Here is a 20,335-nt window from a genome sequence, read left to right on the forward strand (position 1 = left end):
AAAAGCAGGACTGTCTTCAGTCCACAGAGAAATGCATCACTAACTGATTATTATACACTGTGGTATGAGGCTTTGACACTGAACTCATTGCTTATCTTGTTAAGAATTCTTTTGACAGTATCTTTCAACTATGAAAGATGCATTTTTGAAGGGAGGAAATTATAAACCAACAGCTTTTCCACTGTTCTGAGAGAAGAGGCTTTAAGAACATACCAAGAATCTCTTATCTGCATCCCTATTCCCCTCCCTCTTTTCAAATTCTCTGTATTATTTGGAACCTATTTTTCATCTCACTCAAAACACAGTCCAGCAGATGCCTCAACAATGACTCTGAGATCACTATGCCTGGCACTCTGCAGAATGATTTCTCTCTCCAAAATGAATGCAAGACCTTATCAGTCTGACAGGGTGGAGCAACACCAAATGATACTACCACCTGTATCCTCTTGTTCAGTGCTCCAGATGTTGAAGGGCATCACTGTAGCTGCATAATATTTGTTTTCAAACAGTAGCCTCAGTGCAAACTAAGCCGCTACACATAGCCTTTCTAAACACAAAAAAGACCCTATGATGCATTCATAACATGTAATTCATAAAGTGTATAACACACTTTTGTTTTATTCAAGCTCTTTCAAAGTTAGGCCACAGAAGTTGCATGTAAAATTCACTATCTGCTACAAAGGCATTCCAGATTTCCATTTCCCCAGACACTGGGAGACAGGCACACAACAGTCTCACACTGAAAATGTGAGAACTAGTGGCTGAAGTCAGTGAAATCTATTCTGCTCTCAGTCACATCAGAGAAAATCAGAAAGGACGGACTCCACAGGAGTCAGTAGAGTTACACTGATGTAAAAACAGGAATGAAGACAGAATTAAGACCATTCAAACTCAAATCACACTCTAGAGGTCTGCCTGTTTGACAGATCAACATACCTTAACCCAAATTATTTGATTTATTATACATTCTCAAGTGAAAGTTTGATGAGGTTGGTTCAGAGGGACTCTTACTCAACTAGGGATATGTCAGCCTGAATTGCCAAAATACAGTAAAACAGTCAATATGCCTTGTTATTTATGAGGTTATTAGTAACATTTTAAGTCCCGAAAAGAAACCTTACTGGAGCATTTGTACAGTGGAAGATACAGCAAAAACATTAATCAACGCTCATATCACTTCTGCAAGGTGGAGAACAGTTAGCTTTGCTAACCAAGGAATTCATACAGGAAGTTGCAGTGACTCAGGACAGTCAACAAAAGCGGTGAAAGACATATGGTTAGAGTCCAGGACTGCCTTCCACAATGCAGCACATGTCACCCAGACCACTGAGTCCAGGGTCCAAGCCTCTTCTTGTTTGCATCAGTTACAAATTTTGTTTCTTTCAGCAGATTTTGAACTCCTGATTTACTTGGATAGGAAGAGGGAATACAACTCTCCATATATATGGCTTGAATGTTTTCCTCATCCATCTCTGACATCCAGCCCCCAAATAGTCTCATTTGCTCTGCAAGTGGGGAAAAATGACCCTTCTCTATGTTAATAAAACATTAACATTCTCTCACTATGAGTAACAGCACTCCTCTGAGCCAGCCTCATGCTAAAGGGAATCTTCATCTGTATCGATGTCACTGCTTGGTTTGTTCAATCTCTCAAATTCTTCTCCATCCTACAGGAATCAGAAGGAAGAGAACAATGTGAGCAAAAGTTACCTTGTTATTAATAAAAAAATTAAAAAAAAAAGAGAGAAGAGAAGAATGAAGTTTATTTTGAAGGCATCACTTACATAATATCAAGACCCTGTAATTTAAATCTCTTACCAGTGTGTTATAATCTTGCTCTAGGATATACAAGCTCATAAAAAAACATCCCCTGTATCTTTAACACTTTTTAGTGAGTCGCTCCCTAAACCAGCTTGTAGCCTATTCCTTCATCAGGAAGCCCGCTTACATAGTGCTATTTGTTTTTACCACAGCTGCTCAATTGTAAGTGCTACAATAGATAATGCCTGGTATACCAAAAACATATGACTTTGTGTTATTTACTGCTTGTTAAACAACAGCTGAATAAGGCACCATGTGGAATTTCTGGAAAACGTACCTTCCAAGTTTAATGTTTCTTAAACAGAGACAGCACTCTGCTGGTTGCAACATGTATTACAGAGCACATCTGTACCGGCAGACTAAAAGTACACAAACATTAACCCTTCCCCCTTAGACTGACTGCTCTGCTCAATTGAATGACATATCTAAGAGCAAGCCCTCCCTGCCATGTTCTAGTTAACTAGATTACTATTCTAATTAGGACAAAAACCACTAATGGGCCTGGAGGAAATGTTCTGTAAGAAAAAAAACGTGTTAAAACTCTGTATTTAAACATTTCCTTTTTGCCTTCAGGTACCTTTGACTGTTAAAGTAGAAAGAATCTTAACATCAAATATATCAACTTCTTCATGATATGGTCTCAGCTACACAGATTTATCAGTTCTACTTATGTACAATTATTTCCCAGGCATCAATTCCAATTTCTGGATGCCCAGGACCAGTAAAATATTTTGGTTATAAAGGTTTCAAGAAAGGATTTGTACAAAGCTGAAGTTGCTCACAGGACTGTCTATAGTCACAGCAGGAAAGCAATGCTTACAGAGGCTTCATGAATTGAAAAAGTGGTATATGCAAAGCAATACCCAATCAATTTAAAAGATTTTAAGAAATACTGAGGAGTTTTGGTGATTGAGGGATGAGTCCGGTCACATACAAAATCAATCTTCCAAACATTCCATAGCATAAATGGAGGCGAAACAAAAAAGAAACCAGAAAAGACAAGTACTGAAAAGCCTTACCCCACTTGACCTCTCCCACGCATCTCCTTTGACAAGTTTGCTCCTTTCCCGCAGAGTAGCATATTCCAGGCCTCTTGGTTTACTGGCATTATAGATGAATATGGAGAGAAGCACTACAGGAGCTTCCAAAAAGAACTCTAGAGAAGGCCTGAAGTCAAAGATGACGAAAGAGACGGCGGTGATGATGACAGTGGTGATCTGAGCAGTCATAACATGGAACATATTGTCTCGGAACTTCAAGATGAAGGCTACAGACAGCCCCAGGAAAGCTGTCACAAATATGAGGGCCACCGAGAAGATGTTGTGCCCATAAAAGAAGCCACAATTCCCTATCTGCCTCCGGTCCTTAGCCTGCAGCCCCAGCATAAGCCCATTGAACAGCACCCCAAAGGCATAGAGTTTGCTGTTCTGCATGAAGATGCTTTCAGCAAACTGATCCCCATCTTTCAAGATCTTTTCATTGTAGATGTTAGCCAGGGCAGAAATGAAACACTGCACTAGAATAAGCAGATGGCCCAGGCTGAGGCGGAGAGGTTTCAATGCTCCTGCCATGGTACTGGTGACATTCCACTGGAAGCTGGGAAGGAAACTTGGTGCTACGCAATTGCCCTTTTCCAGGCATGCTTCCTCAGGTCCGGCATAGAGAAGGCAGTGGTTAGATGGACTAAAAAACATATTGTGATGGAATCCGTGTGCAGCCAAGCTTTGCTGATGGCCTCCAGTTCCTAGAGTCAGGGCAACGATGGACAGGAATAAAATCACCAGAGATGCCCACTGTACCCAAGAGAGTTTTCGCCTAGGAGTAGACAAAAAAAGCCACCAACTTTAGAAACACAGTGGCACAAATTAAATGACAGGAGAACAAGCTCTATAAAACACCTAAAGACATAATGCCACAGATAAGGAGACAGAGACAGGTGCAAAGAAAAATCTTGGCTTTTCCGAATTGACAGTAAAATGCCAAAATGCAGCAGGCTTTTCTACGGCAAGGGGGGCCCAGCCTGGCAATCACAGAAATACAAAATAGAGTATTCTGTAGAGATAATTTAAGGAAAGTCTTTCAAGATCATGTTAGTTCTAGATACTGACTGCCTGACAACTTAAAAGCAACTGTTGTCTCCATGGGAACACAGGTCTGATAGATAAAAAGAAATCACAGACAAAAAAAATCACCCTCTTTCTCCGACAAACTTTTCCTATGCTTCACTTTTCCCCCATGATTTTGTGCCCTTTTCTAGTATTTTATGATGGTAAATCACATAAATCTATGAACGTAATTTGTAAGACTGTTAGAACTATTTATACTATTTTTTCACTCAAGCAAAGCCTGTTTATCTTGGGGAAAATCAGAAATTTGGAACTTTAAGTAAACCGTGACATCGCAAAAGACATAAAACTAAACAACTGAGAAAAAGCATTTCAAGTCAGACTATCAGACACTGTTTTGGTATATTAACACCTGTAGAAAAGGCATCTTTGCTCCACGTTCAACACAAGTGACTTTTTGAGTAGAGTGTGAAGTTAATATCCATTTCCCTGTCAGTCTTTTCTGAATCTAAATCACGCCATAAAGAGCACAAATCAGGCAAAGTGGAACACATAGGAGTGAAAGTCTGGCTTTTGTCACATGAATAATGAAGAGAGGACATATAATTACTTTTTAAAACATACTATGCAGTTGACCAGAAACACATCAGGGCTGGCACAATATTACCGAAGACACCTCTATCTTTCACTCTTACATATGTCGTCTCCTCTTGTTAGATTACATTTATATTCAATTAAGAATTACAACAGACTGGAAAGAAGTACTGTTAATCATGAAATTTGAGATTTACTGTACACATGAAAGTACCCAAACCTTAATTCTGACCATCCAACAACTAGAAAACAACTGAAATCATGATTATATATTACAGTTGACCAAATGTGTAGAGATATGTAGGGACTCCTAATAAGCTACTACTTCCTACATCTTCAGATGTAGAAACAAAGCCTTCTCTCTGAGTTGATATAGCCACAAGAAAAGAGAATTACTGTTCCCATCAGACAAAGAGAAAGAATGTAGCTTAACTTCTTCATCAAGGCTAGGAAGATATAAAATTGAATTTACTTTAGTAAATACTACTTACTTTAGCACTATCCTGAAGAGAAGAGCTGTTGTTATAATGACAAAATTTGAGAAGAGTACAGCCATTGCCTAGAAAGAGAAGAAGGGGAACAAAGTTATATTCCAGACATAGTGTGGACATCAAAAGCCCACCAACTTCAAGTGTTCACCTTTGTGCAAAGCGTCAGAGTGAAAAGCATCATCCTGCTACTGAACTTTCCTTTTTACCCAAGTAGTAGAATAATATGCCCCCAAAATGACATTCAAGTCTTATTTCAAATTCTCAAGCAAACCACAAAGCCTAAGTTCCACTGTAGTGGGGAAAGCTGTATTGAAACAAAGATGTGAGGAAACCAATCCAGTGGAAACCTTACTTATCAAAAAAGAAAATGGTTTAGTTTTCTGTCAGATCAGTTCCCCAGCCAGGCTGACCAGTTAGCTGCAAAACCAGCTGTGTCAGCATAAAGGAGGAAGTTGCTCCAAAATGAAAATAAGCAGAGTAGGGGAAAGCAAGGCTGCTTCTGGCTGCAGTGCCAGCTTGCAGCATTCATGAAATCCCAGACTTGGACAAGGCACTTGCAGAAAATAAACTTCTTGATGTCAAGTGCATTTGCTGTATCATTTATCAAAGGTACGGAGGTGCTCAGCTTGAATTTTCAAGATTGCAACTGTACTAAAAAATTCATCTATTTCAAAGTACAACTAAAAACAACGCTAAAGCTCCTGCCTAATTTGGGAATAGCTGTATAATAATGACTATGCCATAATCCATGGCCATGATGCCAAGCTGCAAGCTCCTTGTAGCAAGGACTGTCTACTTGGTCTCTGTATTAGACTCTCTATACAGGGACACTGGACAAAGATGAGGCTCTTTTAGGCACTGCAGTTACCATTAAAGATCAGAACCTACCAGCACCAGTGAGGGAAAAAGGTTCTTTTTGGGAGGTGGGGGTGTTTCGCAAATTGTGTGTTATTCACGACTGCCCTGTGCAGTCAGTACACGTACAAAAATCTAGGCATCTGAACTCTTTTCTCCAACTCAGCCTCAGAGTGAGATCACTTTTTTAGACAATTTTACACAAAAACATATATGTATTCAGAAATACAAAACACAGAATTTATCTTGAACTTTCACATCTGCATTTCCACATTCCAAATTCTGCAATAGCAGAGCCTTTTTCATTTGCCAGCAGAAAAGCACAGGCCCTTTTCCCATTACCTTAGTTCCACTCTATTCCAACATACTATCTGCTGAATAATAAATCTCATGAAACAGCACAACACAGGGTCTCAAGTAAGCTGAAGACTGACACGAGACACCTGCCCAAGAAACCAATGCTTAATTTTCCGCTTTGCAAGATTACAACTCAATAAATATTCATGTTAGGTGAACACTGTGGAAGGAGAAAAATATTGAATAAACAAGTGAATCTGGCAGAAACCACTCTGGAAAAAAAAGGCTTGATGCAAAATGTAGAAGTGTTCCATGTATACTCTGGTTTTGCTTTACAGTCAAAACCCCCCATCCAACATGTCTGGTAACATAATATGATCAAAATCTATAGCAGGATAGTTACAAGGAATTAATTTTTAGTTGTTTTATTCTCTGAGGCCTCAAGGGACCTCTGTCCTACATGAGGAGTAAGGAAAAAATTTACGAAAGATTGCCATGCCACTAACTTATGTCACAGACAAAATCTCTAAAAAATAAGTTCTATCACTAGGAAATGTTAGCCACTAAAGAGTATCCATAGTTACAGCTGAAGCTTCAAGCAAAAATCTCACCAAAGCAACTTTACACTTCAGGCAACTACTCAGCCAGGTACTACTTAGTCCCAAACCTACTTAGTTTTTAAAGTCACATGAAACCAAGTTCAGTCAGGTATAGCCGCCTTCTTTCAAGCATCCTGCCTCCACCTTTTCACTTTCATGGTCTTGTACACTGTCAAAGTATTCTATCTTACAGGTATTTAGTTATCTTTTAATACTTGTTTACCATGACAATGTCACAATTTCAGCTAACCCTCATAAAGTATATCCAGTTAAAAGGTATAAGACACTACGAATTCTAAAAAAGAGGAATCTCAGAGCACATGTTCTGAGGGGAGAGAGACAAGGTATGTGGGGAGGTGTGTGTGTAAAATATAAAAGCTGTGCATGTTACAAAAGATGACCTTAACTGAGACAAATCAAATTCCTTAAGAAAGCAATAGTGTTTATGTAACTTTCTAAACGTCAGGCTTTGCTATTACAAACATTATAGCTGAATTTCCTTCCTAAAGTAAAAAAAAACCACCCAACAACAAAAAACAAACCTCAAAAACACCACCACAAAACAACCCCACCACCCACCACCAAAAAACCACAGAACCAAGCACCCATGCATGCTATTTTAAGATATCCAACTCTTGATTTTAATTAGATTTTTCCAGCCAGGTCCTATTCTGGACTCTGGTCTGTTCCTAACAGAAATGTAGACCTAAAAGGGCAGTATTTTAAAGAAAAATTCTGAAAGAGAAGGAACAGAAACATTTATACTTATTTTTAATGTCAAACAGGGGCAGCCACAGTATTTTATAGCAAGCACTAACCATCTGTTTCCATCTAACTTCAAACATAGATTCTGAACCAAAAAGTATCCTAGCATGAAAATAAAAGAAAGCACAAAAACTGTGCTATTTCCTGAGCATATGTAGATTCATCCAAAAGGATGAACGTAGCTAGAAGAAAGTACCAATTAAATTTTGTGCTTAAACATAACTAATAAACAAATGCAAGAATTAAAGAGTCAAGCAGTTTTCTTCCTCCCCTCCTCAGTTTCAGTTACACTTACTCCCTTTGTGGGACTACATTTATTCACTTTTCTTTGGAGTCAGTGAGGAAAGAAAACATGTCATCATATCAAGTCACACACATAAAGTGGTAGGAGCCACACAGAAAAGTGCGGCTCAAAAACTAGCAAGATTAACAAATGCATTGAAAGAGAAATACAGAGTTGAAGAAATCAAAGAAGGGAAACCACCAAAAACCTGCCTAGTACTTAAGCAATTCAGCCTACTTCTAAATCACTTTGGATGGAGAAAATACACACTATCCTCTACTGAGAGCTGTACAACACTGACCAGTGGGCAAGAGAATGGGAAGGTCTGGCTGGTCAGGTAGCAGATCATTCTTTTACTTGCAAATTTTGCCTTGCCAGTGCTACAACTGTAGATAGTCTAAGGGCAAGTTTACCTACCACTAAGACATTGGAAGATACTTTATTCAGTATATGCATACTTACTGGCTGGAGGTAGGACAGCACGTAGAAGACAATCAAGTTATCCAAAAAGTAAAGAAAGGCAGGAATTGACCATTTCATGGAATTACAAAAATTCTTCCAGGAAAGACATTCAAAGGGATGATCCAAACAACCCTCTGAAAGGAAAAGAAATCAGTAAGAAAGACATCTTTCTTATTATCGAAAGCCCATTCCCTTGTAACAGAATAGGTACTATTCTGTTTTCAGGAACACCGCTGGACTGAAAAAACTAAGCTACCACAGCCCTCCGGCAACACAGAGGAGAGATCCAGGGCACAACACACAGCTAGAGCAGCAATCCTGTGTCTACAGGCATTCACCTCCTTGCTTCAGCAGAGAAAACATCAGGGAACCTGTTACCCCCATCAGAGTATTTGTCCACTGGGAGCAAAAATTCAATTATCAACAATTCTTTGAGGGCCAAAAAGCACCCCAAAGTCCCTACACAATAGTGACATCATTACTGGGTATCATTTTCTGATGATCTAATTTAGAACTGAAACAATGACACAGACAGTGGATCTGTTCATGAGCACCTGAAGGGCAGCCAGTAATGTCAGAAGTACAAAATAAACCAGAACTCAGTACCTGTAGCACACAGCACACGATCTGTGCAAAAAGAGAACATATAGGAAAAAGGAAGAAAGAAAGGAAAGGCACAAAGAATGACATTTACTTAGGTATTCAGGGGACACACACTCTAGGAGGAAGACTGTGATAGACTACTCTAGAGTTGGTGACAGAAGTACTTCGTTAGCACAGATTTAAGACTACACAATGTTATCTAATCCTCTTCTGAACCACCAACACATTGAATTCAGCAAAACTCAGACATCTGGAAGAAAAAGGAAAAAAAAATAAAGAAAGAAAACCAGAAAACATATAATCAGCAATAGCCAATGATGGCAAACACTGACTGAATACATCTACTACTGTCTTAGGTATGTTTGTATTAAATGGTGGAGGTAAAAATTTCATCAGCTTTCCAGAGCCATGACTGTTACATGGAGAAGTGGACAAAACCAGCAGTTCAATTTAACATGAGTCTCCAGTGCCTGACACCCTCTTCCAACTTAAACGTCTGTTCTCTGCCATTTTGAAATGCTATGAAGTTAACCTCTCATCCTTTTTACATCAGGACAGAAAAGCCAAGAAAGAAAAAAGAAAAATAGCCTGCAATGCAAAATCAGTAGCTAGTGAAGCCTGACACCACTTTTTCTGAACAGCAGCCCCAAGATCTGTCTTCACAACAAAGCTACCTTGAATTATAACATGGATATGTTGCTTCTGACTCAAATACCACTACACACATACAAAGCCTCTTCAGTGGAAGGTCGTGGTGCTTTTAAGTAAGAGCGGTCAGAACAACAGAACATAAAGGCCAATCCTTGAGTTAATGCAATTTATAAGCACCTGTTCAGTTGTGACTTCACAGTGAGGAGAGTCCTATCATCCTAGCATGGTACTGTGTTAAAATTCTGAAAATGTTAGACTGTGTCTTCATTACACTTTCTAATTCAACTTACCTGTCCCCATTTCAGCTACCATACACAAAACTCAAGAACACCTGAATTTACAGCACAAAGTAGAGTTATAAAAATAAAGTTCAGTTTTAACTCTGCATGGAAGACACAATTCCACTGAACCTTACCGGAAGGACCGACTCCATACTACTACATGTGAATCTATCATTTAAAAAAAAAAAAAAAACAACAAAAAAAACCCACAATAAAAAAAAGGGATTTTAAATACAACAAATCTTAGGAAGTCAACACATTTTAGTTATTTTAAACATAGGTACTTACCTTTTTTCTTAACCCATAGTGCCAATACCATGCACAGGACCAGTTTTACTACTTCAGAACATATGTTCACTGTTGTAGGAAGGTAATCATATTTGTTATCTGTAGGATTCAGCAAATCATAGAGAGTACACAATCAGATTCTGTTTCCTGAGTTAATAATTAGAGCAAGAAACTATTTTAACCCCTCCAGTCAGAATTTTATCCACTTTCCATAAGTACAAAAGGCTATGTCATCATTTTCATTATAAATGTTCCAATTTTTATGACAGCCAACTTCCTGAACGGTCTCCTTTCTAGGTTGAAATCTTTACTCATTTGGTCCCAGTTTACGGCAGAACTTTTTGGAAGAACTCAAGAACATCGCTGTTCTAAAAAAAATTAAAAATAGGAATGTTTTCTCCAAACAGCAGTATGCTATTTTTTCCCCTCACAAAAAAATGGCTTCCAGGATGACACAACCTTCTTCTAGGACTATCTCTTTTCTTTGCTAGCATATCTTGCTAATACTTGGCAAAAGGAGAAGCAGTCATACTAGCCAGTTATAGCACACCCACTATGATACCACTTTTCTCCTAACACTGTTGCAAGACAAATATTTCAGTCAAGACATGTACCATCAATAGTGCTTACACAACGATTCAGTCTTTGAAAATCAGCTATAAAATAATCCACTGCCTCATCTTTTAAGGGTGAATCTGCACGTGGATCACACTTTGCAACCCAACTTATCACTCCATGTTAGACCTGTGACTATACAGAGATTTTCCAGTACAGAAATACATGTCGCTATTTATATAATTGAACGTTTATGTCAAGAACTCTGGAGGCAGAGAACTAGGCTTTTGGGTGTCTGTTTTACCCCAAATATCAACTCTTTCGTATTTGAGGTACATTATATTTATTGCCCAACAGCACCTTCATTGGCGGAATACTTCATCAAAAGGATTCGACTTGAGCCCAACACAATAAACACTCCTCCAAGCAGAAAGGTATAGACGGTTGTCTTGGAGCAAAACACAAATCTATTACAGCACTTGGTCTTCATTCTGCTGTCTCGCTGTCAATGCCCTTCGGATGACAAAACGAAAATACGCTATAAATAGTACTTCCAGAACCTGGTTAAACAAGGTGAAACGTGTGTATTTTACTGCTTTATGTTATTTTATACAAAGATGCTTACATCACAAGCCATGATCTCATTCTAGTTATCTTTTTTCATTAAAAAAAAAAAAATTAAGAGAGCAAAAGGATATGCCATGAGGACCAACGAAGGGGGATAAACAATGTATATATACACAGTGACTCAGAAGGTGGCACAAAGGGGCCAGTTTGTCTGAAGAGCGCACCTATGGAATACTGATCAGCTAAAAGGATTACATGAAGTACATGCTTATTTTTCTTTAATATTTTTGAAAGCGTTCTTATTCCTGATTCCAAGAAGGAAAAGTTTTACAGCTGTGGAGCGAGAGCAACACCTCAGGGATGACCTGGCGCTTACTCGGCACCGGCTTGTGCCCAGAAGGCAGGGGAGGACTGCGGACCGCAGGAGGCAGAGCCCGAGCGGTACCCGCCTTCTCCGTCTCCGGCGCTGCCGTTACTCGGCCGACCCGTTAACGGGCCCACAGGTGTGAAAAACCGGCTAGCAGACGGCCAGCACCGGCCCCTGCGCCCCTTCGGGCCGGTTGCGGCGGGCGGGACGTCCGTTAACGGCCGGGACTTCCGTTAACGGCCGCCGCGGCTCACGCCGTTCCACCCCAGCGGGGCCGGCCGGACCGCGCGTTGGCACCCCCAACGGCCCCGGGGCGGCAGGGAGCGCCGGCTCCGCGGGCCCCGGGCAGACACGGGGCGAACACCCACCTCGCAGCGGTGGCGAGAGCGCGGCCGGTAAGCGCCGCCGAGCGCTCCCCGGCGCCGAAGGAACGCTCGCTCGCCTGGCTTCGCTGACCGCCGTCTGCCACGTCGTTACCTCAGGTCGACGCGCGGCTGCAGCCAGGAGCGGGGCCGCGGCCGCGCCGGGGTGAGGCGGGTCCCGGGGCGGCAGCGGCCGGTGCTCAGAGGCCGCGGCCAAGCGCACCGGCCGCACGGGCTCCCAGGAGACCGCGACACCGCGCTCCCCCTCACCCCCGCTGCACGCCCCCAGCGCCCATCACCCGACCGAGCCCGCGGGAGCACGGCCAGCCCCTCAGCGTCCCGCCACGCCGCAACCGTGGGGCGCTGCCCGGCTCCCGCCCCGCCTCACCCGCACCGGCCTCACCTGGCGGGGCGGGGGGGGGGGGGGGGCGGAGCCCTCCCGCCCGGCAGCGCGCGCCCCCTGGCCGCCCTCCCCGCGCCGCCGCCCTGCGCGGGGGCGCGCGCCCGCATACTCTTTGACAACCGGCCCCGCCCCTCCCGGCCGCTCCGGCCACGTGACCGCGGGCAACCGGGCTCCACCCCGGCTCTCTCTCGCCCGCCCTCGTCCCCTCAGCCACGTGATCCGCCCGCCCCCCGCCCCTTCCCGTGGACGGCGGAGGCGCGCGTGCGCGCGAGGCGTCGGCACCTTCCCGCCTTGCGCGCGCACACGCCGAGGGGCGGGGCAGCGGCGACGCAGGCGGACGGCGGGCCGAGGCCGGACCGGCCCCGCCCCCGCGCAGGCGCATCGCCGCCGGGGCGGGCGCGACGCGGCGTTGAGCGCCGGTGTGTCGTCACGCGTGTGCGACACGGAGTGGGCGGGAAGAGCGCAGGGAAGGGCGGGGGGGGGTAATGTGTCACGTGACCGGCGGGGAGGCGGTGCTGCCGGGGCGGCCGCCGCCGCGGAGATCGTTAGCCGAGGGGCGGGGGAGGCGGTCGTCCTCCTCGCGGGGCCCGCCGGCAGCATGCAGAACGTCATCAACACGGTGAAGGGGAAGGCCCTGGAGGTGGCCGAGTACCTCACACCCGTGCTCAAGGTGCCGGTCCGCGCGGGAGCCTGGCGGCGGGGGCGGGGTGAAGTGACGGGAGGCGCGCGCTGCCTGAGGCGTTGGAGCCGTTACCGGTCGGGGGGGACGCGCCCGCCCTTTTGCGGCGGGGCGGCCGCGGAGCCCTCACCCGCCGGGGTCACGGGTGCCGACGGAGCGGCCCCGGCCCCTTCCCTCCCTCCCTCCCTCCCCCCCGGTCCCCATCCGGGGTGTCGCCCGCAGTGCGGCCGCTGCTCGCCCGCTGGCGGCTCCTTACCGCCGCTCCCGCCTCCGCGGGCATTTTTCCCTGCCGCCCCGGTGGGGTGCGAGGGGCCGCCGGGAGTCGCTCCGCCTTCCCGGAAGCCGTCCGGTGGCTGCGGCTTCGTTTGTCGTCCGGGTCCGAGGAACTCTGTCGATGCGGTGGCTTTACGCAACCGGCGGAGGGTCTCCGAGGGCGCGGTGCTCCCTCACGCCTCAGGGGGAGGCTGTGCCGGGGCAGCCTTGCGGCGGCAAAGCCATCGGCCCTCGGCATCGGCCCTCGGCGGCGGCAAAGCCATCGGCACACCCCACACCGGGGTGTGCGGGATGGAGGGAAGCTGAGTGGGAGCTCGTGTGCTCTTAGCGGTGGGAGCATTCACCTCGGAGGTGCGGGCCTTCGAAGCCCAGGCGTCGCTGGTCCTACTGCTGGTGGAGTAACTTATTTGTTGCTGTTTTCTATTAAAGTGGCTAAACTTTAACTGATTGTGTGACCAGGAATGGAAATCCAAAGGTGCTCGTGTACTGGTAGGCTTAAGCCTGGTTTCAGGAATGTGTCGCAATGGTTTTTTTGGGTAAGAGTGCAACTTCCCTCAGCTGACAGAAAAAACACCTAATCACATCTTCATTATGTGAGCAGGTGTAAAGTTATGTAGCGTGGCTTATTTCTGTATCAGCGTTACTATATTAATAGAAGCCTCTATGCGCTAAAGTAACTGCGAATAGTAGAAATGGGCTGTTTGGTTCTTGAGAGCAAATTGTAACAGTCTGCTTGTAAAGGTGGGTAGCACATCTGTTACAATTCCTGTTACTGCTTATTCAGGTAAAAACAAATTTTAAGTGTTTTTCTGCAGTTTTTAGACTACACCCCATCTTCTGCCTCCTACTTACAAATACTTTTTTATGTGAAACCCAACTTGGTGTGTGAATGCTTAACTTGTCAGCCATTCTTTCACATTTTTCCACATTTTTGAAAAATACTTCTACTGTAATTGTTTATGACAGCAACCTCTCTGCCTGTGGTTTTATGGTGTGACCTTCTATATGCCTTGTACTCTGTGGCTTAGATCTTCAGGCAGAAGACAGCGATAGTCAATTGTTAATTGAACCTGTCCCTCTGTGGTATGTAGTATGCTCTTGCCTGGATAGTAGACCTTTCTATAGTTGCCCACCAATGTGACATCTATGGGCTGCAGTGAAGTTGTGGCGGGGAAAGGTGAAGTGACTTGTTTACCATAGTACGGTTGCTGTTGCACAGCTGTTGCACAGCTGTTGCACAGCTGGTGCAATAGCAGAGGAATTCTTGTGCCCAGATGTACTATTGAGAGGAGGCAGGAGTAGACCCTCCCACAAATGGGAGGTGATGATATTATGTGTATATGTTCCCTTTGCAAGGGGTTGAAATAAATACTCCAACTTGGTAACTTTGGAAAGAAACTAGACCTGTGTCTCTCACTAGCTTACATACCACAGAATGTACAGAGGTGAAAAAGTGAACTATTTACCTTCGGGGAACAGAGGATGGATATTTTACATGTTTTCCTTATGTAATTCCAGAAACGCAAGTTTGTGCATGTTGCCTACTACTTATAGTTCATTTTGAGGTTAAATAGTAAGTTGCCTGCACTGTGGTGTTGCATAATGTGTTATTGAGAATTCCCAGTTTTACAACAATCCAAATTGCTAAGTTAGCGTTGTTTGAGTCTCTTTGATTTCTGTTAACTAGCATATATAGTGATGCTATGGTGTTTGTACAGCTGCTGTTTTGCTTATCTTAATCTTGTTCTTAAATGTCTCTTCTTCAGAAGTGAGGGAGAAAGGAAGTAGTCAGTACTGTATGAAACAGGTGTGCTCATTTCCTTTTACAAAGCACAGGTGATAGCATGCACCAGGGTGAAGCATCAAGAATAACAAAGTTAAGTGGTGGCTGGTTTTCTTTAATGATTTAATAAGGTGAAGTTGTAGCCAAAAGTGAGGTATTTTTCAGTTGCTGCTTTTAGTCTTGATAGAAAAAAATCATGAGTTCCTTAGGGCAAGAAGTTATGCAGTAATTGATGATGCAAAAACTTGAAAAGTGAGCTATGCCATGGTTGAAATTGTATTCTTTTTCAAAAGCCAATCTTAGATAGCTTTATTGCTGGGGAACACTAGGTTTCCTTGGTGCTTGAGACTTTTCTGAAGAAAAAAACAGAACAGAAACAGAAGTCTGAAACAAACTACACTTACGCTAGATTTGAATACGCTAAAAAATGTTGTATCCCTAAACTTCATAAATGTCATCCTTAATGCAAGAGTACTTCATTTCTCCATGCAGAACTAAATCATGTTGCTGCTTGCCATCTATTCTTTCAACCATAAAGAAACCTGACAATATAAGAAAATCAAAACTGTTTCCATGGGTTGCATAATGAAGGCACAGAAATGGGTATAAAAAAAGGTTAATAACTAAGTCTTTCTACATAACTTTTCCTACCACAGAGAAAAGTCAGTTTGGTTATTCATTTCATGACCCTTCTTAACTGCAAAGCTTCGTATTGATGCATTGCAGTGCTGGTCAGTGCCTAGAACAGTCCCAAAGTCCCGACTGAGAATCACTGATTCCAACTGGTTTTCTGTCTCTTACTGGCAAATGTACTACTGAGTGCTGGGGATCTTTTCTTCATTGTTGATATAATTGGCTGTAGCAAAAAAAATTATTTCAAATATGTGATCTTTTTTCATAATACCCCACATTGTGCAACAAGTAATTTTGTTGAGCCTTACTTTATAGGATATGGAGGTAAGCTGCCTATCAGCTCTGGCAGAGATTGCCTCCAAGCTGATTCGCAGATCTCTGTGGACAGAGCTAGTTCCAAGGCAAATGTAGAGCAGATGTTTTTCTTACCAGTAAGGTGGGGTACTTTGGTTTGTCACAAGTTCTCAAAATTTCTAAACTTTCTTTATTGCAGGAGTCCAAGTTTAAAGAAACAGGAGTAATTACACCTGAAGAAGTAAGTATTTAGAAACTTTGAAATACATTTTGAAAGTAATGATAAATTTTACTCAAAAATGACCATGTTCGTCTTGAACGGTTCATGTCTTTGCCAACAAATTATTACTTCTTGAAACAATTTCCACGAAGTGGAAGTTCTCAATAGCCTTTTTACTCTACAGATGCAGTAGATCAACAGAATTCCTCTTGAGATGGCACTTGACATCTGAATGTGGGATGCTTTTTTCCTGTATTATGTCATGAAAAGCTTGTAAGGAAGCTCATGCTGGGCCAACAGCTCCGTTTGTCATGGGAGTTCAAGACTAAAACAGGAATATATTGATTTCAGAAGTCTTTCCCATAAGCAACTCAAAAGGGAACTTGTATCTTGGGAACAGTCTTTGCTTACCTCAATTTTGATTCCTTCCAAGGCTCTGGCTAAACCATTACATGTGTTTGTCCACACCAAGTATCTAATGATTATTATTTTTTCCTTCTTCTTCTCTATAGACCACTTCAGGCTGGTTGTATTTTGGAATGCTGCCAAGCAGTTGTAGTTTTTTAAGGAGTCTGCTGTGAAGAGAAACAAACAGGATTTTTTCTAGAATAGTAAAAACACGGATTGTGCAGTGCTATTTTGACTTTCCCGTTCTGCTTTTTCTCATATTAAAGTGCTACATTGTCTTTACAGAGGTATGAGAAAACAATGTTAAGACTGTTAGGTAGAATGAAAGAAAAATGAGACAGAATGCACAAATGTGAAGATAGGATGGAAAAAGGTGGAACAAATGATGACTGACGCAGGTAGATACTCTGGACAGAAGTATTTTTCCTAACGTTGGTACCTGGCATTTTTCTCCTACGTTGCATGGCAAGAAAGCACTTGTGCTTTCTATGATCCAGAGGAGTACTGGTCAGAAAAACAGGCTTAGCAACATGATGTTCTGCTGTTCTGATAACCATGCATATTTGTGTGTGTATATAAATATTTATATATTACATAGTGATATATTTATATGTAAAACAAATATAACAGAGAAAGTCTAGACATGTTCTACTAATGCTTAATCCCTTCTTGATCTATGGGAGAAAACTTTGCAGTAGTACTGAAAGAAAAGGTACCATCTATAGAACGTAGCAAGAGCCACACTATGTTCCATTAAACAGTTTGCAGCATTTAAACACCAGTAAGAATGTGAATAGTATGTATTGTCTGTTTAAAGTTAGATGCTGACAGGATGAATAAATTGGATCCTTCAAAGCACTAGTCAAGGGAAACAATTATACGGCAAGATTAATGTTTTGTTAAATTTAGATGAGACTGGAGCATGGATCTGCTGTTTGTCCCTTTGACAGTCTTTCCCCTTCCCTGATGATTTTGGTCTTTATATAGTAATGATTACTCAAGAAGAATTGACACTCATGGATAATGATGCTAGGATGTTATCTTCGAATGAGTTTGGATTTCTTGGGTAATGAATCTCAATTCAACTGTGTTTTAGTCTGAGATGCTGACTGTTTTCTAGACTTCTGGGGTTCCTGTGGCTTGCCTCTGAAGATGAATCAATTAGTGATAACGCTAAAGATGACATTAATCAAACTCAACACCTACTCCCTCTTTTCATATATCTGTGTACTTGATTTAATTGCAACAAATTCTTGCCTGTCATGAGTTGTTACTAGTTAATACCTCAGAAAGATAACACCTGTTTTCATTTGATATGTAAGTACAGGAAAATCTTAAAAATCATTCTTTCCAGGAGTAGAAATAAGATGTCCTAAAATTGATCTCTTGTCACTTTTGCAATATTGATTCAGGTATGAGATAGCATTAGCGCTTGAGAAATAGAAAGTGAAAGCAGCTAGATAATTTTGCTGCCTAAGCTGAAGAGAATGCAAATGGAATTTCAAGTATTGTTTTAGTTTTTTGCATCTGCTAGACCCACAAAGAACACTTTAAATTTTTTTCATCTTTAATAATGTATTTTAACATTGGTGCCACAAACAGTGTTCCAGTTCCTTCAACAGAGAATTTTAAATACTTCTGAAGTTTCATGTGTTACTTATTATTATGTAAAGGGTAATGAGTTTTAAAATTTCCATGTGTATCGGGAGGGATTGCTGTTTTCTTTAAAGTGAAGATTTCACTTTTGCTAGAGACTTTTGTTGAAAAATGGGTGAAAGAAAGCAGTTTTGCACAGATTAAATCTGTTAATCCATATGCAGTGTGTGTTGTGGTGTTTTCCACTACGCTGATATGCCTCGCTTTGGAGGACATGGTGAGAAAATGGCTGACACACTGCAAGCCTGTTGTGTCATTCTACTGTAGCTTCTGTTCAAGTAGGAAGTACCTTTTTATAAACTGGCATTTTAAGGCAAGAAAACAGCTGTAGCAATAGATGTGTACCTCATTTTCAAAAGTCACTGGTGCAAAGACTGCACAAATCACTCTTCTAACATGCAGGCTTGCCTTAATTTATGTGTACAAAAAATAAGTCCAGTGGGTTAGACTTTGCTGGGTGAATTTTGAGTTTGTACACAAGTCTAGCATGAGTTTTCCAATATTGCTTTGCAATAATGATGTAATTTTATAAAATCCTTTATCTCTGATACTAAGAACAAGTAGAGTGAAGATTTTAAAAAGCTGTTTCTTCAGAAAAAAACTTTATAAGTTTTTCAGTGTACTGATTGGTTATCCATATTTAGTTAACATCAGTGGTGAACCATTATAGTGATGGTCATTACTTGAAATGCAAACTGTTTATTCCTCTGTTGCAGTTCTCTCACTGATTCAATGAATTTATATCAGTCTTACTTTTCTTCTTGCTGCAGAATTGTTTTGAACACTGAAAGAATTAAGGTTTTTTTACATTAAGCTCTTCAATGTCTTTGTAAAACTTTGAAGAGTGGCAAATAAAAAGTTTCTTCATCACAGAGTAAACAATGTTACTGGATCTAGAAACTGTTTTGCTTGTTACAGGACTGGTAGGTAATATCACAGTTTTTTAAACTTTATCTGAATTTGCTGTTGTGCTTAGCATGCATTTCCTCCAGGTGAAGTCAATTTAGTCTTTGTGTTTTCATGGTTAGCTGAGATATGGAGTTAAAATAAAGCATCAAACTGATATAAACAGTTACTAGTTACACAGTTAATCTATCAAAGGAATGTGCAACTGAAATATTAATATTGAGAAAAATTGGAAATTGTTTCCTTATGCCATATTTAACAGTACTTTAATTTTTTTCCTGCCTTAACAGTTTGTCGCAGCTGGAGATCACTTAGTTCACCACTGTCCTACTTGGCAATGGTAAGTAAAATCAAAAGAATTATAGAAAACTAGCATCCCTACCCATGCTTTGATGTGTTTCCATTGGATGCAACTATACAGTTGTCTCATTTCAGAACAGCAACTATACAGTTGTCTCATTTCAGAACAGTACATGGACTCTTCCAGTAGAACTTCTGCTGTTTTTGTGATGGTTTTATGATCTTTAAGTCAGGCAGGACTTATTGCTCTGTGTAGCAGTAGTTGAGATGAGGATTTGTTTGGGGGTTTGTTTGTTTGTTTGTTTTCCTAAGGTTTTAGAGGAAATAAGCTAAGTACATAATGTGAATGCTTTCAGTGCTTAGCTGCAGTAGCAGCATGTCTCCCTGAGCTTGTCTTGGTGATTGGTGATTGAAAATGCAAAAGCCATGTGCAGCTGGAATTGCTAGGAAGTAGTTGTAATTGGTATATTTTAGACAAGCATTTGTTAATTAAATATGTTCAAGTCGGCCAACATCAGATCGCTTTGTGGAGTGCTTGCTCTTGGAAATCCATTATCTTTTGTGTACAATAAGGGTGCAAATAGGGTGCTTCCTCATGTTTTACTGGTATCTTGCATTATAAAACTAATCAGTGCCTAGATGAGCATTGTCTGTGCAGTTGGTATCATCAAGGTTCTTGGCTCTATACTGGGCTGTGAATTACTGAAGGAGGAATTATTGTGCTTGAATCATTGTTTCTTGCCGTTTTACTGTCTCCTTCAGAGAAAACATAATGTTGAGTCTGGCCTATGTGCCAGCAGTTTGGAACAGGCTATTTAGAATGTTACTCTTATTTCAAACTAAAAACCACTGAAGGTGAAAGCAAATGCTTGA

The 20,335-nt window shown here is 42.0% G+C and overlaps 2 protein-coding genes across 10 annotated transcripts in view; one reads left to right on the forward strand and one right to left on the reverse strand.

Annotated features, from left to right (window-relative positions):
- Positions 1 to 579: 579 nt before the first annotated feature.
- SLC35A5 (solute carrier family 35 member A5) lies at positions 580 to 13,485 on the reverse strand. 5 transcript variants are annotated; one of them, XM_030019805.2, is made up of 7 exons: positions 13,246 to 13,485; positions 10,972 to 11,124; positions 10,057 to 10,155; positions 8,234 to 8,367; positions 4,973 to 5,040; positions 2,841 to 3,636; positions 580 to 1,667 (listed from the first exon to the last, which is right to left on the reverse strand). In XM_030019805.2, the coding sequence occupies exons 2-7, from the start codon at positions 11,099 to 11,101 to the stop codon at positions 1,599 to 1,601; spliced, it is 1,296 nt and encodes a 431-aa protein (XP_029875665.1). In that variant the 5' UTR covers positions 11,102 to 11,124; positions 13,246 to 13,485; the 3' UTR covers positions 580 to 1,598. The 5 variants fall into 5 exon arrangements, with proteins under 5 accessions (XP_029875665.1, XP_029875668.1, XP_029875666.1 ...); XM_030019808.2 differs by lacking the exon at positions 13,246 to 13,485 and adding an exon at positions 12,329 to 12,478 and having other exon boundaries at positions 10,972 to 11,126; XM_030019806.2 differs by lacking the exon at positions 13,246 to 13,485 and adding an exon at positions 11,984 to 12,266.
- Positions 12,795 to 20,335, forward strand: part of ATG3 (autophagy related 3) — a 30,733-nt gene continuing 23,192 nt past the window's right edge. For 2 of the 5 annotated variants that reach the window (XM_041124838.1, XM_041124836.1), the window contains exons 1-3: positions 12,796 to 12,980; positions 16,172 to 16,213; positions 19,453 to 19,502. In XM_041124838.1, coding sequence (XP_040980772.1) covers positions 12,909 to 12,980; positions 16,172 to 16,213; positions 19,453 to 19,502 — 164 coding nt within the window. In that variant the 5' untranslated portion in view covers positions 12,796 to 12,908. Of the gene's footprint in view, positions 12,981 to 16,171; positions 16,214 to 19,452; positions 19,503 to 20,335 lie in introns of all 5 variants that reach the window. The other 3 variants (XM_041124835.1, XM_030019810.2, XM_030019812.2) reach the window with 3 other exon arrangements.

This window comes from Aquila chrysaetos, chromosome 7 (assembly GCF_900496995.4).
Source record: "Aquila chrysaetos chrysaetos chromosome 7, bAquChr1.4, whole genome shotgun sequence".
Taxonomy (NCBI): domain Eukaryota; kingdom Metazoa; phylum Chordata; class Aves; order Accipitriformes; family Accipitridae; genus Aquila; species Aquila chrysaetos.